A 24,329-nucleotide genomic window follows, 5' to 3' on the forward strand; every position below is an offset into this window, starting at 1 on the left:
AGGCCTTCCTAGGCCCAACTCAGCTGGCCAACGTAAGACCTGGTTCACCTTCAGGTCGTTGCCCAGCTCTATGCCCAACAGGAAATTCCAAGGGCTGTTGGGCCACAACCATCCCCTGGCCTCCCTGTGCATGGGGAGAGAGTCCGAAATAACTACTGAAGTCTAGACCCTCCTGCACAGACTCATTCCTGGCCTCCCCTTCCCAAAGCGAGACTTTGAGAACCAGGGGCAAGAGATATGGGGAAAGCCCAAGATCTGAGGAGAAACGAGAAGACGGCCAGTTTGAGACCCAGTTGTGCCTCACCCCATGCCAACAGGAGGCTAACACACTTAACTCTGCCTACCCCCCAGCCCCTGAGGCTGAGTTTGCAGGGCCCACTGCCCCTGCTACATACAGAGATGTAAGAGCATGCCCACGGCCACCCTTCTGCCCTGTCTAAGTCCTGAGCCAGGGCAATCTTCCCAATCCGGGTACCATTCCAGGCCTAAGTGGGTCCCAATCCCCATCCTCAGTTACCTTCTAGGTAATTCCAGCGAGCTGCCCTGGTAAGGGGGCTGTCTCACCAGAGTGCTTGGGACAGAGTCTCATCCCCACCAGTGCCCTCAAAGTGCACACATCTGTCCGTCCCTGAGTCCTCCCACAGAACAGGCCGACTCAGGGGCAGGGAGGAGCCTCCACATTTTATTAGGGATACTGCAGAAGCAGAGGCTGGAAGCAGAGCAGCCACATTTGTAACGACAGATAAATTAACCGCAGTGCGGGGATGGGTGGGGTGGGGTGGTGGGGACCGGGTCAGGCGCTTTAATATAAAAAATAACAAAAAAGACAAACATGCCCCAAAGACAGGGGGCAGGGAAGGGCAGCACCGTCCAGACAGCAGAAAGGACCAGGGCAGACAGAGAGAAGGCAACTTGACCCTTCGCCGCCCCCAAACTCCATCAGCACGGGGTTTCCGGGCTGGCCCCATGGGGGCTCGGGGCAGGGAGCAGCCAGGTTGGGCGGAGATGGCACAGCTGGTGGGCAGGAAGCCCAGCACCACAAGACGGCTCAGCCTGAAGTAGGAGCTAGGGCTGGGACACAGCAGCCTGGAGACCCAGTCCCTCAGAGGAAGAGCCTCACTCTGGGTGAAAGGAGGGGCCAAAGGTGGTGTCTCTCCCTGAGCTGAGAGTGGTCGTCTCCTCCACAGCAGCGGTGGGCAGTTGGGTGTGCCAGAGACCCCCTTCACCTTCTTATCTGCCTCCTTGGTCCCTTCAGGGAGCAGCCCCACTAGCCCTGAGGGGGGCAGGGCCTGAGGAGAGCCATTCCAGTCTGTGGTCCCCAACTCCAGAGAAGAGCATGGCACAGCCCCTCAGCCCTGACTCCCACAGGAGGAGAGTGAGTCATAGAGTGAGTCGCTGAGGGACTCTGACGTCTCCAGACCTGGGGGGCCCCCACTGGCCACTCTGCCTTCCTCGCCCATGTCCGATGTGCTGGGGGTGCGGCTACCCCCAAACGCCGGGCCCTGGGGCGTAGGGGCTGGGCGGCTGGGCTCCAGGCTCCGCTTCCGGTCCACGGGCAGGGCCTGGGAAAGGAAGGGAAGCTCGGGAGGAAGTTCCTCTCACCTCCTGGCCCAGCCAGAAAGGCACTGGGCTCTGCCCTCAGGATGGGAGATCTGCAGATGGGGCCCACCGAGGTGGGGTGCACTCAGAGGAAGCAGGCTGGAGGCATGGCTGAGCAGTCCTACCAAGGTTTTGGGGAAGGAGAGAAACCCTTTCCCCAAGAGGGGTGTAAGAAAGGAGGTGAGTGGGCTGCCCAGAGGGGCATCCAAGGGGCTGTCCCCTCAATCCTCCTCCCGGACAGAGCTGTACCTCACTGGAGAAACTGGCCTCCCATCATTCACTGCACCCTTCAGTCCCATTCCCTTTCCCCTTCAGCCATGCTCACCATGGGGGTCCTGGGCAGCCCCTCCAATTGTCGGGGTGGGCACAGGAAAGGGTCAGCGGAGCCACCGGCTGTCCTCGAGTTGGGAAAGGTCCAGTTCTTAGCCAGCTGGACAGGAGGGGGTGGGCCTGGGTCTTCACAGGGATCTATGTGGTGACAAGGGAAGGTGGGTGGTGGTGATGGGTGGAGCTCCTGTGAAGGCCCACCCACCTGCCCAGACACTCACCATCAGGACAGGTCTGATGGCACCGGTGGCCAGGAGCAGCAGTAAGCAGTGCAGGGAAGGCTGGCATACTGGGGTGTCGCCCGCTCACCAGCAGCTCCTCTATGCCTGGCACCTCACGCTCCAGCGTGTGGGCACGGCGGGGGACTTTGGTAAGGGGTGGGGGCCGAGCTGGGGGCACCCCAGGTGGGGGCTCCAGCCGTGGCGGCTTGGTCTTGGGAGGATTCTTGCTGGGGGTCCCACTGCTGCCATGGTCTGGGGGTGGGAAGGTTCCAATGCCACTGTCCAGGGTTCGAGTCAAGGAGCCACAGGCTGGGTAGGGGAGGGTAAGTCACGGATGTGAGGCTGCAGGCAGCTCAGCCACTCTGCCTTCTTCTAGCTTCCTGCCCCAGTCCAGGCTCCATCCCTGCTCAGGGCCCTCCAGGCCCAACAGGCTCATTCACCCTGCCCCACTTCCCCTAGGCTTGGGGGAGGGGAGGCAGGTACCCTCTGAGGGCAGGAAAGGGTTTATTTCTGTGTAGCCCCAGTGCCCACCTGGTGCTTGGCACCAACATGGCACTCAGGGTCTGGCAACTGCTGTTGTGACAGGAAGGAGTAAAGAGCAGGTGAGGATCAACTCCCATCCTTGGCCCTTGACCCTGCTGACCTGTGAAGTGTGAGGTGGGCACTGGCTCAGCCAGGCTGTCCTCCGAGGGCATCTCTTCCCGCCTCCCGGGCTCGCTGCTCAGCTGTGGGGAACAGGAGACCTCGGAGCCCGTTCCTCTCCCACCACAAACCCCTCCCCAAGCCCTGCCATTAGGACCCCTGGAGTATGGATCTGAGAGTGCAGGCAGCCCGCCAGCCCTCGGAGACCAGGAGTGCACCTGGCAGCCTCCAGGGCCCAGGGAGCGGAGCCCTCTGGGGAGCGAGCCAGCAGGGTCACAGGGCCAGCGCTCCACCCAGCCCCCATCCCAAGAACCTACCTTCCCAGGAGGTTTTCCACAGCCCTGAAGAGGGCCCACCAGGCCATTTCGGGGTCCACAGGCTGGCCAAGGGTTCTTGGGGTCTGAGGACACTGGCTGGAAGTCACTATACTCGGGTTTGGGCTCCCTCCAGCTCTTGGGTGGCAGCTCCTTGCCATCCACTCTAGGGGCAGCAATACAGACAGGTGAGAGAGGCCTGGGCCCACACAGACATTCCAGCCTCGCTCCCTCCAATGGTGTGGGCCTAGTGAGGCCCCCATGGCCCCCTGCCCCTCTGGGAAGGGGACATATCCCTGGTGGTTGTCCCCAGCAACCCCTCCTGACTATGGGAACAGGCAGAGGAACAGCAGGGGCAGGGAAGATGGGAGGACTCTCCCAAAGCTATCCAGGGCCAAGCCTAGAGACCACTTGACAGTGTCGGCAGGTAGATGGCAGAGCCGGTCACATCCTGGTCTAACATGACACACCTGCTTGCCCCAGCTGAACTTGAGCAGGCACTTGCTGTCCAACTCACACCCAACCTGGGCCCAATGCCTGTGGACATTCTGCCTTACCTGCCCCAGACACAGCAATCCCAAGAAGGGGTGGCCCCTTCTCTAAACCACAGCTCCTATTGCTGGGTGTGTGGCAGGTGCTAAAGAGCAAGACGGGAAACCCCAGAGGAAGAGCCTCATCAGGCCAGTTAGGAACTGGCTCTTGATCACCGTGTGCGGGCATTTAGGCTGCCTCATCCGACACGAGACGATCCGGGAAAGTGTGGACTGCTCATTTCCTCCCAAATGAGAAATTGGGTCTCAGCATGTCTGACGTCAAACAGCCAGAGGAGAGGAACAGGGGCACACACCCCTCTTTCAGTCAGGCCACTAACCCCCCCGATGCTTTGGTGGAATTTTACTTGCTCTCCAACCCCCTTTAACCTCTGTGAAGCCCGAGCTCCCAGGACAGGCAGTCCCAGCCACAGCCCCTGGTGTGCCCGTGGAGGGACAAGCGTCTGCAGGCACCAAAGCACCTGCCGACTGGTCCCAGACCCTCACCTGTTGAGCAGCTGCTGCATGAAGGTGTCTGCGCCCTGGTACATACCAGCCAGCTGGCCTTGGACCTGCCCCAGCCCTGCACCGGACCCTGGCACTGGTCCCCCGGGCCGCGGCCGGGCCCTGCTGCTCAGGTAGGCCTTCTCCTCCTCCAAAGCCCGGCGCAGGTCTTCCGCCTTAGCCATCAGCTTGGAGATGTTGAGGCTCTCTGCCTCCAGCTTCCGGGCTTCCACCTTGACCTCCTTCCGGAGCGGGGAGCCCCCACTGGCCCCTTCCTTGCTCTTGGCGGCCTCTGTGCGACGGTTCAGTGCTGGCAGCTTGCTTTTCTTCAGGCCAAACCAGCTGGCAATGCTGCTGGCATTGCGGTGCTTGGCCTCGGTGCCTGGTGCCCGCTCCTGACCCTGCAGCCGCAGCACGTTCTCCTCGATGCCCTTCATCACCTTCTCTTCAATGGCCGAGTGTGGGGCGCGCCCCTCAGGGCCCTGGCTTGGATCAGCGGGGCCGGGTGCCGAGGATGTAGGCTGGGCTGTGGTGCTGCCACAGTCTGCCCAAGGCGGGCCCTTCCCCTTGTCAGGCTTGGGGGGCTCCTTGGTGGCTGGTGAGGCCACAGGTCGGGGCACCACCTTGGTGGGTGACTTAGAAGGAAGCTTTGTTGGGCTGCCGTGGGGGCTCTTACTGGGCTTGCCCAGGCTGGGGGCTGAGGTTGGCACTTTGGCAGGGGTGCGGGGTACCTGGGGGCACAGGGCCCCTGCCAGCCGGCTCTTGGCCAGCTCCACTTTGGTGAGGCAGCTCCTTGGTGAGACAGGCTCCAGGTCCACCCTGGCCCCCATGGAGTGGGAAGAGTAGACTCGAGCCCCGGGATCCCCTAGGAGCCCAGGGTCCTGTTGCTTCAGGCTGCTTGTGCCCAAGGCCACTGCTCCTCGCAGTGCCCCCTTGGCTTCTGGCTGCTCAGGGAGCCTGGGGGTGGTGGTTGCCATATCTCCAGTGCTTTCCCCTGACCTCCCTGCTCCCCGCACCTTCTCGGTGCCAGGCCTGACTGTCACCCCATTCTTCTCTGGGCCCTGGGGCCCCTCGGGGCCAGTCTTCAGTTTCCCCAGGGCTGCCAGTCTGTCCCGCAGAGGGGTGTAGCCAGGATCCCCAGGTCGCCGCCCTGCCCCCTGGCTGGGCTTCCTGGATGAGCCGCCTGGGGTCCTGCGGCCAGGATGGGGAGACTCCAGTCCTGCTTTGTCCAAACTCTTCTCCTGGGGGCTCCCATAGGGACAGGATTCTGGGAGACAAGGGCTGGGAGGGACTCCAGGGCTTCTGAGGACCTCAGGGGCCTGTGGTACCTCCAAAGTTAGTTGTGGGTAGGTGGGCACCTGCAATGGGGATGGAGGTGGCTCTGGGGAAGGACCCCTAAAGGTGCTCCGGGAAAGGTCCAGGATGTTCTCGTAGCAGGGAGACACCACTGGTCCTGGGGAGAGCGTGGAGGTGGGCATGGCTGGCTGGGGAGGTCGGAGCTGTGCAGAGTCCGGGGTGGTAGAGCAGGGCGAAGGGCTGGTGGGCAGGCCCTGCGCCCCTTCTGGGGAAAGCTCTCCTCCACACAGAGCCCTGCGGGCCAGCAGCGGGGAGGGGCTGCCATCGGAGCCACTGTTCCGGCAGGGGATTCGGGTGTTCCGGGGGAACTGGGGGCTGAGCTGGGGGCCTCCTGGGCTGGGGACCTTCTCTGAAGCTGGAGGCAGCTTTAGGAACTTGAGACCTCTGGCTGGGGAGGGCAGAAGGGGTCCCTGGGCTTCCCCAGGAGAAGGGGGGCCAATTTGGAGCTTGCTTTTCACCTGAGATGAAGAGTGGGGGTGGCCAGGTCGTGAGCCCAGGGGGGCATCCTCTGCACCCATGAACATGCTGAGGAAGGGCAGGGGTCCCTGGCCCTCTGAGGTAGCACCAAAGCCTGGTCTGTGAGCCTCTGGGGTACCCCCACTCCAAGCTGACTTGGGGAGGCCTTTGGACTTAGACAGCTGTGGGAGCCTCTGGTCTGGGGAGGATGGCTGCCCAGAACCTGGGTGGTCCCCGTTGAGTGGGCCTGCAGCCCCGGCCAGGACGGCCTGTAGGTAAGACTCTGTGTCCTCAAGAAGCTGGCCCAGGTTCAACTGTTTTCGGGCCAGGGCCCCGAGCAGGGTGTCGGGGCTGGGTGCCTCGTTGGGGTCACCCGCCTCATCAGAAGAGGAGGAGGAGCTGCTGCCTGGGGCACAGGGTGGGCCAGAGCTGGCACCCTGGGCCTGGGGCGAGCCCCTACTAGGGCCCCACGGCCGCCCAGCACTCTCTTCTTCCCCTGGGCCCCCCAAGAGGCGCTCCCAGGGCAGCAGGCCTCCCAGGCTACCAGGGCCTAGTAGCAGGTAGGGGGCCCAAGGTGAGGTTTCAGGCTGGGGTGGGCCACACAGCTCGCCATTGATGGGCTCTGGTGAGCCAGGACCCTCACTTGAAGGCCGCCAGGGGGTGGCAGGTGAGCACAGAAGCAAGGGGTCAGTCTCTTCCAGGGCTCTCAGCACCTCCAGGATCTGGGCTTTCTTTCGAAGGAATGGGGACAGAGCATCCAGCACTGGGGGTGGGGCGGCGGGGGGTCCAGGGCCTCCTGGCCGCAGCTGCTGCTCCCAACACACCTTGGGGGAGAAACGGCATGAGGAGGAGACCACATGCAGACACAGGACCTGAACTGGACGTAACTGAGTGTGTCATGAACAGAGCTGGCCTGGCTTTGTTTGTGTCTCCAAAAGGAATTGACAGCTCCTGAGATATGATGGCTCAGCTTCCTGAAGGGTCACTAAGCCCTAGTTAGCCCGACTCTTCTTTCTGGCATGACGGGCTGGGGGGGCATCCCACTTCCCCTTCCTGCTTATCCCAGCCCCACTTCCCACTGCTGTTTGGGTCGGCAGCGCTGACCACCTACAACCCTGACAACCATGCTTGCTCCAGGGGACGCAGGCCTGTCTGTTTTTCAGGCTCCAGAAAGAACATAGAGACTCAAGAAGGGGGTGTGATGTGGCTAAGTCCTATGTCCGTAACTGTAGGTGATCCCAGGCCTTCTCAGGTCAGACAGAGGCTTGCTGACGTGATCCTCCTGGAGAAGGGGATTGGGAATGTGTCCACTGCAAGCCCTTTCCAGCTTTTGCCCGGCCCCTTCTTGGGCCCAGTCCAGTCTGATATACTGGTTAATTCCATGGGCTCTGCAACCAGACTGTGTAGGTTTAAGTCCCAGATCTACCACTTAATTAGTTATATGGCCTTCAGCAATTTATTTAATCTCTAAGCTTCAATGTATCATCTGTAAAATGGGATGGTAATCACGTTTAACCCCATAAAATAAGATCCAGGTGTTCAGCACAGTGGCTGGCAGAGTAAGCGATGGCTCTTACAGCAGCAATAATGCATTTGCTTGCAAGGCCAGTGGTTGGGGGTGGGGACCTATTTGTCTTGGAATGAGGTGACAATTGAGGGCTGGCTAAGAATCTGTGCCCTAGGAAGCAACCCTTCCCATGGGACTCGTTAGGAAACAGCAATGGAAGCCACTGACGAGCCCATAGCCAGCACAGCCACAGACCACCATGTTCAGCCCCATGTTCAGCCTTCCTACCTCTCTCTGCCCAGCACAGCGCCCCAGAGGCAGCAAGGTGGCCGGTCCCTCGGTGGAGCTCAGAGAGGGGGAAGCTGGTGGCTCGGATGGTGGCTGGAGTGGGGCAAGTGGAACCTGCAGGGAGAGGCAGAGTTAACACAGGTGCTCTGTCCCAGGTCCCTACTCCCTCCATCTAGGGGAAGGAAAACATCCTTCCAAGTTTGCTCCTTTAGGGACATCTCCTAGTCCAACACGTGCTTTCACTACTGTCCCACCACCTGGTCAGAGGAGCCTCAGGAGACCATGACACAGGCAGACTGAAGAAGTGTATGCCCAGGTGGCGGGGGGGTGAGACCGGTCAGGGGGCTTTGGAGAAGAGGGGGCCCCTTGGCCTGAGGGCAGTGGCAGGCCTAACCTACTGTTTCCCCAAAAATAAGACCTAGCCAGACAATCAGCTCTAATGCATCTTCTGGGGCAAAAATTAATATAAGACCTGGTATTATATATCATATAGTATATATCATATAATATATAATATTATATTACATTACGTTATATAAGACCTGGTCTTATATTACAGTAAAATAAGACCAGGTCTTATATTAATTTTTGCTCCAAAAGATGCTTTATAGCTGATTGGCTGGCTAGGCCTTCTTTTCGGAGAAACACGGTAGGTGCCACTGTGGCTCCAGGACCACTTTGTTTTTCTGTGGGGCCTCCTCCCCGATTACAGAAAGTGTGAGCCAGGAGGCCCCTTCCTGTTCTGATGGCATCACAGGCTGAGACTAAGGGAAGAGACATTTGTTACTGGGTCCTAGAAAGAGATGGCAGGAGTCATCACTTCTGTCTTCCTTATCTGATCTCCTATGAAACTTCTACTCTGAGGAGTACAAAAGTAGTATGTAATCACGGGTCACTTCTCTCTCAGTCCCTCGGAATGTCACTTTGTCCTTTTAGGCATCTCAACTAGATACCAACTTTAATTCTTCCCTGTCTCCTTTTCCATAGTGTTTAAATCCTGTCCCTGCAGCATCTCTCTGCCTTCCCTCTGGCCGCCCTCTGGTTCGGCCGCTCCTGCAGCCCAGAACCTCACGCCTCAGGCCTGGATGCAGCTCAGCGTTTCAGTCTCTCTGACCTGGTTTGGTGGCTTTTCAATTTCTAGTGCACAAGGCAGCCTAAAGCACATTTTTCTTTCCTTTTTTTTCTACAGCATCTATGTGCTCCAAGCCTCCTATGCCTGCCCACTGCCTACAGAGACAAGTCTGAACTCCTCTGCCGACGATCTGGGCCCAGCCTGCCGGCTCTTCCCTGACACCGTCTCCAGCTCTGTCTCACTCACTGCTCTTTTACACACTCTTTATTCCAGCCCCATTGAGCAGCCCCCTGCTCCTTAGGCTTCCCTGCTGTTCCTCGCACCGGGAATCCCTTTTCTCCAGCCCCCACTGCAATCTTTTTAAATCTCCCATCTATCAAGGCCCAGATCCAACGTCACCTTATTAAGGGTGCCCTCCCCAGCCCATCTGGGATGGCATCTCTCCCCGCTCACTCTTAGACAGCAGTCACTCTGCTTTGTATTACTGTTGTCTGTAGCTTCCGCAGTCCCGTCCTTTAGGGGCTACATTCACTCCGCACAGGCCACAGCCCTGTCCAGATCCACATGAGTTGAAAAGGCACTGCTCACAGTAAGAGCTGCATTAGCATTTGCTCAATGGAGCTTTCATCCTAACAAAGCACAACTTGGGGATAATGTTAATAATGATATTTAGCTGCCGATTATTGACTATCTACTATGGGCCAAGCACTATATATTATCTCATTTAATCTGCACAACTTGCAATATAGGTATTCTTATCCCCATCTATAAGGAAAAAACTGTGCTTTGTAAGGTTATATCATCTGCCCAAGGTCACACAGATAAGAATTAGCTAAGTTAGGGGTCCAACCAAGTTTACCTCAGGCCAAGGTTCACGCTCCTTCCATTATGCCCTGTTACCTCTGGGGAAGATAAATCTATTGCCCCAAACCCCAAAGTTAATTTTAAAAATCCCAAATTCAAATGCCAGAATTCATGTAAGTAAAAAAGCAATGTTCTACACCTCTTTTTATCACCAGTCACTGAGAAGGGGATGGACAGGGTGCGATTGGCCCACCGGTGTGGTTAGCCCTCTGGGGATCCCGGGGGGAACCTGGTAGCAGAGCAGGACTCAGGGCTGGGGGCTCCAGAAATGTCATGGTGATGACATCCTCCTCTGCCAGGGGTCAGGCTTCCCAGGGAGCTGAGGGCCTCCTGCTCAGGGTCTGGGGGCCAAGAGCTGCCTGGTTCACCTCAGACAGACAGACAGACAGACAGACAGACACACATACACAGAAGGTACTTCTCTTCTTGTCAAGCTCAGGGGTGGGGTGAGAGGTGTGCCGGCCGACCTCAGCACCTGCTGTTCACCTCTGGTACCTAGAGCTGCTCCAGATCCTCCCACCCCCACATCTCACCCCATCCTTGAGGCTTTCTGACAAGAGTGACCCCGAGTGACACCTTGGTAGCCCCCTGCTTCTCCCAGGTAAGGCAGGTGTCAGGGCTAGAAGCAGGGACCAGGGTCGGCAGCCACGCCTGAGTCAGTGGGTAAACACACGAAGTTTGCGCACACACAGAGTAATCTGGTCAAGTGCCTTTGCTGACCTCTCTGTGACACCAAGCACGGGGTGCCTTCCACCCGGTCCCACCCCTGCCCCTGGCCAAGAAGAGGCACTGCAGTGGCCAAAGGGGTCCCTGGGGAGTATGAAATAATTTCATTTTCAGCCTCCACCCATCTCCCCACACAGGGCGAGAACAAGCAAGAACCTTCTCTGTCAACAAGGGACGCCATCCTGCTGGGTGGGGTATACCTGCAAGGTGGGGGACGGCCCAGCTTGAGGGGATTCAGGGAGTTTTCACTCCATCTAAGGCCCAGATCTATCAGGATAGGAGGGCCTTCTCTGGATGGACAGACCCCAGAATGGAGGGGAACGGCTGACAGCCTGCTTCTCTACGTGTTTGGGGGAAAAAAGAGGGTGGTGATGGGGCGGGGGCGGGGGGAGGCAGGCAGATGCGATAGGATGAGGGAAGGACACTGGTGGTGCCCACCTGAGGGAGGGAGCCTGTCGTGAGCTGCAGTTTCTGCTGAAACAGGGCGCTCAGCATCTGGTTCTGCTGTTCCAGGTCAAACACCCTCTTCTTCAGCTTGATGCACTCTTCCCGAAGGTCCTGCCACCGCCCAGGAGGCAGGGGGAGAGAAGAAGATGATGGCAAGCAGTGAGGGGGCGGGATGAGTACAGTGTCCCTCCCAGGCATGCCCTTCTCCTGCAACCTCCCCCTATGTGGGAGCTGAGACCGCCTATGTGTGTAGCTATCACAGCTTCAGGGGACAGTAAATTCCCTCAAGTTAACCACGCCGGTAGACAGTAGGTTCCACTGGCGTTGGTATCTTCCCCATCTCTGGTGCCAAGCCCCTGCCTCTTAGAAACCATACATCAAAAAAGGGCCCATACAAGGCAGAAGAACACCTAGGGGTTAGAGGGGACCATATGTCAAGAAGTTACCCATAGTATTTGGGTAAATATTTAGATGCCACCTTATGCTCACAACATCAACATTTTTTTCAGGGTCATTACAACCTGGAGAAAGCAGCCAGCGCCACAATAAGGGAAAGATTCAAGCCCAAATCAAAGTTACCATAACTCGGAGATCTGGCCTTACCTAGCCCACCCCTGCCTCCAGGGAGAATAGTACAGCCCTGTCTGAGGTGGGGAAGGTGGGGCATTATCGGGCCAATAGGACATTTCCACCAAGCCGCTTTCTCCAGTCCCTGCAAAGGCTTCGCTGAGCAGGCTCTGAGGTCCCCAGGAAGGACCTCCCCTGCAGTACCCAGGGCCTGTTCCAGAGCAGCTGGGCTTGGGGGTCAGAATGTCTCCTGTGGCCACTTACCTTTTGGTTCAGCAGTGCCTGCACCACGTGGTTGGCAACCTGGGGACAGAAAGCCCCAAGGCAGAACGTCAGCTAAGCCAGCTTCTGTCTGGAGCAGACAGGCCATGTCTCTCTCCGCACCCCAACATCAGCCCCACTGCAGACCCCACAGACCTCATCCAGACAGCGCTCATAGGTTTCCCGCTGGTTTTCATTGGCCTGAGCAAGTGCTGAGTTCTCTGCCTGCAGCAGGGAGGAAGGGGGTAGAAAGGAGGCTATGGGGTCATTCTTCTCTCAGGGCAAATTCCTTCTGGGGAAGGAGAGACAAGCAGTCTATGAACTACACCCCTGCCCAGCTCTCGGCTGGGCAGGACTCTGCCATGGGGAGGCCCGCAGAGACCGACCAAGGGCATCAAGAAGACAGAGCTCAGATGGCTGGTTTTCTGTGAACCCAACCTCAGTCAGTGAGCCTGGAGGAGCTGGGGAGACGCTGGCCAGGAGGACCTAAGGTGGGAGGAGCCAACAGTAACCGTTATTTCCCTGGGGAGAAGGCAGAGAAGGCCGGAGGGAGGAGGGCAGGGCCTTCGGAATGTGATGAAGGGCCTTAGTTTAAGGGTACATGCCCTTGCCCCTCACCTCCTGAATGCCAAGTCATCCAAACCCTTCTTCCTATGGCCTGTGCAACCACCCATTTCCTAAAGCCAGCAGAGGCTGGCGGAGTGGGGGTGAAGTGGGGGAGAAGAGGGGTAAAAAAGGGAGACCTTTAGGGGTTAGGACAGCCCTGCCCTGTGCACGCGTCTTGTCCCTGAGCTGGCACTTAGCCTGGCGAGCTAAGAGCAAGGAGAGGGCTTCTCAGAGAAGCTCTGCTAAGAAATGTTCATCTCTGCTCCAGCCTGGCGAAGGGGGCTGAGAGGAAGGTCCACCCACACGAAGCTCAGAGGAAAGGGCAGTCCTGCCACCCTCACCCACCCTGCTCCACGCCCCACCTCCAGCTCCCGCAATCGGTGCAGGAGCTCCTGGCAGGTGCCTGGCTCCATGCTGCCATCACCACCCTCTCCGGGCCTCAGGTTTCCAGGACTCCCCGGCGGCTGGTCCATGGCCTCCGACATCGGGCCCTGGGAACACGTGCGAGACGACCCAGCTGCTCTGGTGCCCAGGGAGGAGGGGAGCAGGGGAAGAGGACAAAGACCAAACTTGTCAGTATTCTCGGAGGTGACATTGTAACAACTCAGGGTCAGGCTGAGACACTCCTGGTCATGGGAAAGACACAGACACTCTTCCCATTTTAAGAACAAAGACTGCTGTTTTAAAAACGCCTATAACTACACTCGCCCTATCGCAGGTCACACAGACACTGGCCAGGAGCCGAGAAACCTGAATTCTCCACTGAGACTGGCCTCCAACTGCTACACTGTATCTTCCTGGGGACTTGGGAGGCAGCCTGCATGCCTCCAAGGCTCCCTGCTTCCACCAGAACCAGCAGACCAGCCTCTTGGCACACACAGGTCCTCTGCAGGGGTCTCGATGCCCTCCCCCCTTTCCACTTGGCCCCCTCCTTTTTATTCATTCTTCAGGGCTCCCAATCAAAGTTCAGTCAGGTTCTGTAACTGTCTCTCCTAGACTGACAGCTCTGTGAGGGCAAAGATGCTGTATTCACTTCACTGCCCAGGCCCACACTTACAGCTGTTATACCTGGTGTGCAAGAGACAGATTGATTACTAAACAGACTAGTCTGTCACTGCCTGAACACAATTCAGCCAGGGTTCTGACCTGTATACTGCGTATGTGCCCCCCCCCACCCCACCGTTGCCATGGTCACTGACTATCCTTGAGTAGGCTTCATCCTCCATCTGCGCTTCAATTTCTCTGCTAGAGGAAAGTGCTCATTTCCTTCTTCTGCAAAATATTGTGGAATTTTCCAGTAGATGGGAAACCTTTCCTCATGTAAAAGGATGGAGATCCCTGGTCCACCACCAATTACTTGTCTCCCTGCCCCACTGAAGCCCCCATAAAAAGAGCTTAGTGCTTTTGGACCAAGGAAGTGAGGGGCCCTCAGTAGCTCATCAACCAAGCATCTGAATGTGCTTTTCTCTGTCCTCCACGGTGAGACACAGGGGGCCTCCGCCACCCCCAGCCTTCCTCCTCCCATCTCACCACCAGCATGCACAGGCCCCAGAGCCCCTCACCTGTCTATGCCCCCTCAACCAGGCCGGCGCACTCACTCTAGCAGCCAGAATGGTCACCTTGCCTGTGGAGGAAGAGGGAGATGATGTCAGCCATGCATTCCACAAACGTTTACTGTGCTTCTGCTGTGTGCCAGGTGCTGTGCCACAGGGAAAGCCCTGCCTTTATGAAGCATCCATTCTATTGGGGGAGGCAGACAATACACAGAGAAACCAAGGAGCATATACTGGGTCCTGAGAAGGCACTGACGGGTGACAGTTAAGCAGAGACCTGAATGAAGTCCGGATGAAATCCTGGGATGGAAAAAGCATTCTGGGCAGAGGAAGAGCCAGTGCAAAGGTCCCAGCTCTCAGCCAGGAATCACTCAGATAGCAGATGGAAAATGAACAGCAACACATGGTTGCTACATGGCCCTTCCACAACATACGTCTTCTTTAATCTTCATTGCAACAAAGGGAGGTCAATGCTATTATCAACACCTAATATTTGAGATGAGGAAACTGAGGGACAGGAAACTGCACTCACACTGAAAGTACCTTGTGTGTTGGCACTTTCTCATGCACCACTGCATCTGATTCTCCTACCAACCTTGTAAGGGGGGCACCAGCCTGGGAGAGGAAGCAGGCTGCAGAGGTAAAGGACGCCGCCCAAATTATATGGCTGATTCACAAAGCACACTGGACAGGCCTAGATTTCGTCCCATCCCTGTGCAGCCTCTCTGGACACACACAAGCTGTGATGTAAGCTCCTTATATTCTGTAAGCTCTGTACCGTCCTGGGCCTCCAGGAACATTGCACTTAAACAGATCTAGGTTAGAATCCTAACTCTGCCAGATCTGTTTCCTCATCTATAAAATGGGGATAAGACTACTTAGTCCAAAGGGTTGTTGGAGGATGAAATGAGATAATGTATGTAGAGTATCTTGAACGAACTCAGTAAATGGAGGCTTTTCCTGTTATCACATCCTGATACTGGCACAGTACAAAATCTTGCCGTGGAGCCTGCAGCTACATTCCCGAGGCCCAGGCCCCCCACCCAAGGGTCCCCACTGTAGGGGCACCTGAAGATCTGAGAGTGCTGCCTAATCTACCCTGCCCTCAGGGGGCTCCTGCTCTCCAACCCCTTTCCTGCCAGCCATTCTCCAGCCACAGGGCCAGCTCAACGTTCACTCTTCTCTGCCTGATACCCTAGAAAGAAAAGAGCACAACAGCAAAAGGGGAGAATGCATCTTCCTGAGTGTGAGTGTGTGTGCGTGCACAACTGTGGCCAAGGGGCTTCTGAAAACTTGAAGAAAAGGAAAAACTGTGTAGTATTTATTTTTAATACTCTACCACAATCTATAGTCCTTTGCTATTTTAATATCATAAAAATATGTTGGGTATAACTTTGCTCTTAACATTATGGTTGATATACTTAGAAATGGATAGGCCTAGAAAAATATGAAAAAAAAAATTAGGAAATATCCTCCTTCCCACATACACAAATAGGGGTTAAAACCAAAAAAGGCCTCAGGTTACCTCCACCATTGGGCCAGTCCCGCCCCACCCACAACACTCAGCTCTGGGCCCTCGTCCACTTGCTCCAGTCAGAAGCTGCTCTGCTTCAGGAGAGGCCGGCCCCCATGGATCATTAGCTTTCCCTCAATCCCCTCACCATTTATTCCCCAAGTGGACAGCCCCAGAGAATAGAGGGGTTGGGGGGCAGGGGAGGGAGTGCTGGGGAGTGTGAGGAAAATAGTTGGGAGGACGAAGGAAGGGAGTGGGATGCATAGGCTAGTGTCCAGAGGCCAGGAAAAAATAAAGATAAAGCTTTGAGTTCTTCACGCAACAAAACCAAACTAAGGGTGAAGGTGGTTTAGGAGATATCTTTTCCTAAAAAAAGAAAATGAAAAGAAAAAAGCATCCAGGTTAGGCGCCAAGCCCAGAATGTGAGGGCTGGCTGTGGGCTGTGTACATGTGGTTTTACTCGTATATGTGTTAAGGAGGGCGAGGACGCAGCACACACCACAGAGCCCCAACTATGCCCCCCTCCAATCTGAGCCCCTGTGGATCTCAGTGCAGGGAGGCCTGAGCCCCACTGTGACCTGGGGGAGACCCTCGAAGTGATAAGACTTCCAAGTTCTGCCATGCGTGTCTCCATATCCCTGGCTGGGCCTAGGAGAGGCCCCGGAAATGTCAGCTGAGGCAGGCTATGACTCAGCCCCACTTTGGGGAGATGTTTGCTGCCCTCGGCAGAGGTGGTCTGGCCGACTCAGGAAAAGGGGCCTTCTCTGTGTCTACAGGGCCATGAGCAGAGGGCAGGCAGAGTCACGGGGAAGAGGCTTGCATTTGAACTTGGCAGTGGGGAGGAGTGCACACTATGAGTCGAACTAAAATTTGAGTTCCAGATTTCTATGGCAAAAAGAAAACTTCCTGCATCTCTACACTCCTCTGGGGAATATTAAGATCCAGAGAGTTACTACTACCTCTGGCTCCCAATCTGAGCCTAATTAGCCTCTTCAGAGTCTGGGGTTTGAGCCTAAACCTCATGAGAAAAAACCCCAACCCAGGTCAGTTCCCCAGTGGCTGTCCTGTCCCTGCTGGGTGTCACTTGGGCCCCTTGCCCCGGGGCCGAGCACCCTCCGGCTTCCCCCAGGCCCACAACTCCTACTCAGCAGCTCCTGCGTTCAGCCTGAGCTGGGGCCAGGGCAAACCCTGGCCTGGGTATTTCAGGATGGCCCTGGTTTCAAACACTCCTTTGGGGTCCTACCATCCACCTTGGATGTTGGGTCTAGAACACTTGATGCCAGCCAGACTAGGTAGGGGTGAAGCTGTACAGCGTGCGAGCTCTAACTTGACCTGGTGCCTTCTTTTTCCCTCCAGAATTGCCAACGGGCACCGCCTTCCACAAAGGCCAGATTCAGAGGGAGGTGACCTCAGTGCTGAGGGGAGGGAGGGAAAGAAAGAAGGAAGAGCAGAGCCGCTCTAGCCTGTCCTTGAGGGGTGGGGTGGGGGCAGTTTGCAAGTAGCCAGCAACAGGGAAGTGGGAACAGCTGCTTGGGGGGGGGGTGTTCGCTGGGTAACCTGGGGACGTGGCTGGATCAGCCCAATCAGAGAGTGAAATCTGGGGACCACTATCTCTTCAGCCTAGTTGGTTATGTATGGCCCTCGTACCCCCTGCCCCTTTAAAACCAGGAGGGGATGGGGCTTCCAGGACCTCAAAAGACATCTGACTTTCTGGTCTTTCTGGCAGCCAGATCAAAGGATCTGCAGCTCCCACCCCCTCGCCTGCCAGGGCACAGGCTGAACTCGGGTCCAGGTCTGGGAGGAAGGGGCCAGAGAGGTGGCAGGAGGACATCCTCCATGCTCCCTCAGCTCGGCCCTTCGCCAAGGCCTTCAGGCCCTGATGAGCCCCTCACTTACCAGCTGTTCCCCCAGTCCTCTAGGGAGAGAAGCCAGGGACCAGGAGGGGGGGAGGGCTGAGCAGCTGGGGGGAAGGCAGGGATGGAGAAGCTCTGACTTTAATGACAAAATCATCCATAACATCAACCGTTTTCCCCTCTGCTCCCCCTTGTCCCCCAGCTGCTTTCTGGAATCCCTGTCACACCCAAGAAGAGTCCACTTGTAAACAGCAACCTCTGCACCCACAGCAAACACTCCTTCCCAGCTAAGATCAGCCCTGGGCTGCCGTGGGGTATGAGGAGGGATTTAAGGACAGACGCCCCAGGACGCGGCTGGCCTGGAAGTGGCCACCTTAATCCCTGGCCCAGGGCATCTTTTAGCCCTAAGAATTCCAACTGGTCTCCTCCCCTCAGGGAAAGAACGCAGACAAGAATTTCCTTCCCTGTCCTGACAACTGGCCCCAAGACACAATAGCCCTCTGAGAGGCATGTGTTCCTGAGGAAGGGGCGCCCGGCATCCCCCCTCCCACTTCTCTGCACAGCACTCCAAGAACTTCCACACTACGCTGTGGGCATTGACAGACAGCAGAATCAGTCGCCGGCCCTTGCAGGCAGGGGAGGAGGAAGAGCAGTCATCTTAGGAGCCCAAAGACTTCTCTCTCCTCCCCTTGATCCTTCATGTTCCGTCCACAGTATAAGCCAATAACAAAAAAAAGGCAGCTGCTGCGGGTGGGGAGAGGGGCTCTGACAGACACAATGGGTTTATTTATAGGGCCACATACCAGGGACTCTGCAGCCAAGAAGCCTAGGCCCCACTCCCAAAAGCCCAGCAGGGCCCATCCCAGCCCTGCCAACGGATTGGAAAAAGCCTCAGACCAGAAGGCAGGAGATTTAATTAGAGTCTAGTCCCAACACTGCAATTTACTTGCTGTGTGACTTTCGGCATATCACTCAGTCTCTCAGGAACAAGTTCTTTCATGCCAAGTGGAGGTTGTTCTAGAGGAGTGGTTCTCAAAATGTGGTCCAGGGGCCCTGGGGCCCTTTCAAGGAGTCCACAGGGTCAAAATTATTTTCATAATGCTACTAAGACATTCCTTGCCCTTTTCATTCTCATCTCTCATGAATATACAGTGGCATTTTCCAGAGACTATGTGATACATGCTATTACAACAGATTGAATACAGAAGCAGGTATGAGAATCCAGCTGCCTTCTATTAAGTCAGACGTGACAGATTTTGCAAAAATGAAGAACACTGCCATTCTTTTCACTATTTTGTTTTGGAAAATATATAATTATTTTCCATAAACTATGTTAACACGTAATGGGTTTATTACTTTTTCTTAAATGAATTACATAAATGTTTAAAACTCCCAGTTTTAATTTATATGACAGTAAATGTTAATAGGTATAAAACCCATATAAACCAAAGCTCTTGTTTTTTAAGAGTGTAGAGGGGTCCTCAGGCCAAATAGTTTAAGAATCACTTTTCTAGAACAGTGTTGTCCAGTAGAACTTTTTGTGATGATGAAAATATTTACTCTGTGCTGTCCAAACAGCCACAAACCACACGTGGCTGCTGAGCGCCTGAAATGTGGCTGCTCCAACTGAGGAACTGAATTTAAAATTTTGATGGGCACATGCAGTTAGTGGCTAATATGCCGAACAGTCCAGTTCTAGAAGATCCCTGAAATCTAGAAGATTCCTTGACTTGAGCATTCTAGGTCACTGCTTCTTTCCAGACTCTAGAACTCGGGGTAGGAAAGGACAAGACTTGACATGCACTCCTGTTCCCCAGGCTTTTGCTCACACTATTTCTCACTCTTCCCCACCAAAGGAAAGCCATCTCAGGCGGGTGGCCAGTCCTGCCTGGCACTCCTACCGAGGCTGTTAGAGCTGCTCTCTCATTCTCTGAAATGACTGCTTCACACCCTCTCCTCCCTCAAACTTCTGGCTTATCACCTCCCTTCATTTCCCCAACGGATTAAAGCCAGCAGAGGGAAAACCCCTCAAATCTCCTGCCACCATCCTCCCAGCCCCATCGGAATCCCTAGCTCCTCACCAACGCCTGATCTAGCAGAGGGGCTTGCCCTCTTCCCAGGCAGGGTCAGTCCTCCCTGCCCCAGACCCTCCCCATTTATGTCTTCAGTATCTATCCCGTGAAGGGATCTTTCCCATCCACCATTAAAACCTCTTGGGTGTCTTTCATCTTAAAAGTAATTTTCCCTTGACATTTCTCTAGAGTCTGTCCTCTTCTATCTTTCATAGCCAAACTGCAAAAAAAAAAAAAAAAAAAAGCCACCCTCCTCACTTCTTCCTCAACCTGGTCCAACCTCAGCAGTAACTACCACAGTGCTAAATCCAACATTTTTCAGTCCCCATTGCCTTCTCAGGCACAAGTGCCTCTGGTGGCCACTTCCTCCTAGACTTTTGTGTTTAAGATTTGAGACATAGTTCACATCCTGTACAACTTACCCACTTAAACTGTACAATCCAGTAGTTTGTAGTATATCCCCAGATATACGCAATCATGACCACAGTCGATTTTAGAATATTTTCATTACCCCTTAGTTAGCACCCCCCCACCCCAATCCCAGGCAACCACTAACCTTCTTTCTGTCTCTATAGAGCTCCCTATTCTGGACATTTTACATGAACAGAATCATAAAATAGGTGGTCTTTTGTGACTGGCTTCTTTCACTTCATTCCTTTTTATGACCGAATGGTATCCCATTGCATGGATATGCTACAATTTGTTTATCCATTTATCAGTTGGGCTGATGATAATTTGGGCTGTTTCCACTTTTTGGCTATTATCAGTGATACTGCTAGGAGCATTCGAGTACAAGTTTTTGTGCGGACAAGTATGTTTTCATTTCCCTTGGGTGTGTACCTAGGAGTGGAATTGCTGGGTCATATGGTAACTTTGGGTTTAACTTTTTGAGAACTGTCAAACTGTATTCCAAAGTGGATACACCATCTTACAGCCCCACCAACCGTGTATGAGGGTTCCACTTTCTCTACAGCTTCACCACTTGTTAGTCTGATTTTCTCATTCTAGTCACTCTAGTAAGGGTGAAGTGGTATCTCATTATGGTTTTGATTTCTATTTTCCCGATGTTGAGTATCTTTTCATGTGCTTATTGGTCATCTGTATATTTCCCCTGGAGAAATGTCTATTTAGATCCTTTGCCCGTTTTTAAATTGGGTTATGAGTCTTCTTATTATGGAGTTGTAAGAATTCTTTCTATATTCTGAATCACTATCATATATGATTTGCAAATATTTTCTCCCCATTCTGTGGGTCTTTTCATTTTCTTGACAGTGACCACTTCCTCCTGGACGATTTTTCCCTTGTCTACTACACGCCTCCTCTCCCCTAAGCCATCTTCCCTCTCTAATTCTCTGTGTGCGTTACTTGTGCATGTGTGTGAGTATTTCACTTTTTAAATAAACATAGCAGAATGTTCTCACTGTTCTAGATCTTTCTTTAGCAGAAAAATTTTTTAAGAACAAAACTACAGACTTTATTCGGATTTTATTGGTTTTTCCACTGATGTTTTCTTCCAAGAGTCAATCCAGGATCCCACATGGCATTTAATCACCATGTCTCCTTAGTCTCCTACAATTCACAACAGTTCCTAGTTTTTGTCTTTCATGACCTTGACCCTTTGGAAGGGAACTGGTCAGTCTTTTGGAGAATGTTCCCTAATTTGGGTTTGTTTGATGTTTTCTCTGAGTAGATTGAAGTTATGAATTTTTGGAAAGAAAAGCATAGAGGTGATATGCTCTGCTCAGTGCACCATATCAGGGGATCCATCCATGTGATGCTGAGATGGCTTATAACTGACATTAATCTTGGTGACTTGGGTGAGTGGTGTCTATTAGTGGGTTTCTCCACCATAAAGTTACTATTTTTCCTTTTGTAATTAATAAATATTAATATTTTAGAGTGCAATAATTTGTGACCACGCAAACACCATTTCATCTTAAATTTTCATCCACCGATTTTAGGATTCATCAGTGGATCTTGCTTGCAACAATCACCATGGTGTTCTAACGATAATTTTCGATTCCCCTTCTTCCTTGTACACTTACTAATTGGAAGTTTTCCGTAAGGAAGATCTGTCCCTTCACTCCTCTTTATGTACTTAATTGCATATTTATATTAGTATGGACTCATGGGTATTTATTTTATTCTTTGGGTTATAATCCAATAATATCATCACATATTTCATTGCTTAAATTCCAGCTTTGGCCATTGAGAAGTCTTTCAGGTTGGCTCCTATGTCCTTTCAACATGCCTCCATTTAAAAATTGTATGTATCTTTTAACATTTGCTTACTTTCTGGCACCACAAGACGTTCCAGGCTTATTCTGTACTTTCCCTGCCGCAATCACTTTTCCTCCTGTGTTGGGGACAGACCAAAGCCCTCAACACGACCCTGGAAGCCCTGCCCTGGTCCGGCCCCAGAGCAACTCTTTGGAAAAGCTGTCCTGCACTGACACAGCCCACACTGACCTCTCTTCTTAAAGTGTCTCCTGTAGGGTCAGTATTCAAACTGTAACGTGTCCTCTTCTCTAGCACTACCCTCTGAGGAAGAGGAGACTTGCTGTTAGAACGGGGGCTCCCTGAGGAGGGGCCGTGCCTATATTTCTATACTCCCCCCACTCTCTGCCTGCTCCTGTCGCTGCTCCTGTCAAAGAGTCCCTGGACCTGGGGATCTTTTATTCCAGACAGAAAAATATCAGGAAAAATGGACAGGTTAAAAATGTGCAATGGGTTCATCAGGTTCCCCCAAAGACCCCCAACTATACTCCACCCAAAAGGCTCTGAGAGGTGAACAAGGGACATTTTCAGATTTGTCCCTGAGATTGATATGACCTTTTCCAAGCTCTCAACCCATTCCTAGGCCTTAGTGACTCCCTCTGGCAAATGGGACTAATTTATTCATTCTACAGATATTTCTGGACAGATCACTCAGTATGAGCTGAGGCATATGCTGGGTGCTAGGGGGCAGCTCAGAGATGGGTCAGCTCTTAGACTTGGAGCTTTCAGTCATTAAGGAACACAAGCCATGCAGGTAAACAGATGTATTGTGAAGGAAGTTTCACATGAGAAGTCTTGCAGGACTTTAAAAGTCAGGAGAGAAATATTAAGCTAGAGCTGGAGGAGTTTTTCAGAATTTAAGGCATCAAATGAACTGAGCCTTTATAGATAGGTAGGGTTTAGATACAGGGAAAGGGGAAGGGGGTCATTCCAGGCAGAAGGAAGGACATAAACAGAAGCAAGGAGGCAGAAATCTCTGGGTGTATATGGAAGCAGATCAGTGCAGCTGGATCAAAGGGCATCTGAAGGTGAGTGTTTCCTGGTCCCCTGGCCTGTGCCAGTTACAACTCCTCTCCTATCCCGATTGAATAGGAGTCAGCATCTTTTCAACATCCTGGGCGTAACCAGAGACGTAAGTGGGTCCCACAGGAGGACCCAAAGCCGAGAGGCCCCTGAAAGCAATAGCAGAGTGGACTACTGGAACACCAGCTACCTGCTCTCAGATCCAAGAGAAAAAGGGGCCTGGGAGGCTGCACAGCCTGTTGGCTCTCAGGCTGTACCTGCAGACCCAGTTGACCTGGGCATATGTCCCCGAGCCCTCATGCTCAGCCCCCAAGTGCTCACTCCCTCAAGATTCATATCCTGGCATCTTTCTTCAAAGGCAACAGGCTCTGGCTGGCCAAGTGCCTTCCACAGCCAGGCGGCTCCAGTGTTGACTCAGGGGGCACTATTTGGCCAGAGCCCAGAGGTGACCTCCAAGACTGCTAGCTCTGCTCCGAGAGGAAATATAAGCTCTGGTTTGCCCACAAGTCTCCAATGAGCTCTGCTCTTGTTTATGTCCACAAATGGGAGCAGGCTTCCTAGATTCTGGTTCTGGCTCAGCCATACTGCATGACCCTAGGTGAAGCCTAGAAACCCTCTAGGACTCAGTTTTCCTATCTGTAAAATGGGGTGAGCTCGCTCTGATTCCTCTCTTCCTGCAGGGCATAGAAGAAAAGGATGAAATCATGTCTGGAAAGGAATTGCATCTGAAAAGACAGGTCTTCTTGCATGGAGTAGGGGGATGGGGGTAAGGAGCTTCACAGGGCCTTTGGGGTGAAGCCACGGGCTTTGATGTGGCCTTCTTCCTACAGGGCCCACAGGCTTCCCAGGAAAGCGGGTATAGGGATATGGGGGTGTGGGGAGGTGGTAGAGAGGGAGGGACAGCAAATCCAAGAGCTTTAGCCTTCTGCTAGCACCAGGGACAGGAAGTGAGGTGCCGTCTACAGAGGAAGTAAGACGCAAACACCCCCTAACTTCCCCTCAGCCTAGAGTGGAAAGGAAGGCTCCAGCTTTAGGAGACTGCAGGCGAGAGGTGGGGAAAAAGAAGGCTGGGGTGGAGGTGGGGAGGAGGCAGGATCAACGCCATCTGGCGGAGAAGGGGGTTTCTTGTCTTGGACACAATAAAACCCAAGGGGCGCAGACTGGGGGAGGGGAAGAGAAGCTGCTGCAGTCAAGTTGAGAAACCCCCCTGTCCAGGTCACAATCTGCCGTATCGGCAGTCCTGGCCCTGAACTCCTGCCTTGCTCCACACCCCCAACCCCGACCAAGGTGGGACAGGTCCTCTGATTCCTTGCTCTTATAGTACATGTCCTTTCTTTATAGTTTCATCACAGCTGTACTTCCATAACTGTTGACTTATTTAAGTAATGTGGGCTTTTTTGATAACCATTTCACCTCCAGAATCTAGCACAGCACCTAGCACGTAGTAAGTGCTGGCTGAATGAAGGTGCTGACCATGGCTGGGGAATTCGTCAGAGGTGCTTTTGGCCTAACCCTGGCATCTGAATGAAATTCAGTACATGAAGATAAATGAACACTGTTCATAGTCTGGGGTTGACTGGGGGCCCGCGGGTGGGTGGCAGTAAAGGTCAGAAAGGTCAGAAACTGATACCCGGATATTGGGTGTCAATAGGTAAGGTGACAGAGGAAGACAGTGTACTCTATATGCTACCTTTTGGGTAAGGGGGAACATACACATGTATATTTGTTTTGGGGTAAAGAAACTCTGGAGG

At 53.8% G+C, this 24,329-nt stretch overlaps 1 protein-coding gene across 4 annotated transcripts in view; it reads right to left on the reverse strand.

Moving 5' to 3' along the window:
* Positions 1-662: 662 nt before the first annotated feature.
* Positions 663-24,329, reverse strand: part of NCKAP5L (NCK associated protein 5 like) — a 29,402-nt gene continuing 5,735 nt past the window's right edge. The window contains exons 2-13 of one of the 4 annotated variants that reach the window (XM_019724625.3): positions 13,850-13,911; positions 12,650-12,778; positions 11,838-11,906; positions 11,685-11,723; positions 10,845-10,964; positions 7,745-7,858; positions 4,141-6,773; positions 3,107-3,269; positions 2,791-2,872; positions 2,148-2,456; positions 1,925-2,067; positions 663-1,562 (exon numbers count right to left, since the gene is read on the reverse strand). In XM_019724625.3, coding sequence (XP_019580184.3) covers positions 1,350-1,562; positions 1,925-2,067; positions 2,148-2,456; positions 2,791-2,872; positions 3,107-3,269; positions 4,141-6,773; positions 7,745-7,858; positions 10,845-10,964; positions 11,685-11,723; positions 11,838-11,906; positions 12,650-12,772 — 4,008 coding nt within the window. In that variant the 5' untranslated portion in view covers positions 12,773-12,778; positions 13,850-13,911 and the 3' untranslated portion in view covers positions 663-1,349. Of the gene's footprint in view, positions 1,563-1,924; positions 2,068-2,147; positions 2,457-2,790; positions 2,873-3,106; positions 3,270-4,140; positions 6,774-7,744; positions 7,859-10,844; positions 10,965-11,684; positions 11,724-11,837; positions 11,907-12,649; positions 12,810-13,849; positions 13,912-24,329 lie in introns of all 4 variants that reach the window. The other 3 variants (XM_074325715.2, XM_019724624.3, XM_019724623.3) reach the window with 3 other exon arrangements.

The sequence above is a fragment of the Rhinolophus sinicus genome, chromosome 1, assembly GCF_057876585.1.
Source record: "Rhinolophus sinicus isolate RSI-liver-muscle chromosome 1, RSI-T2T, whole genome shotgun sequence".
Lineage (NCBI taxonomy): Eukaryota > Metazoa > Chordata > Mammalia > Chiroptera > Rhinolophidae > Rhinolophus > Rhinolophus sinicus.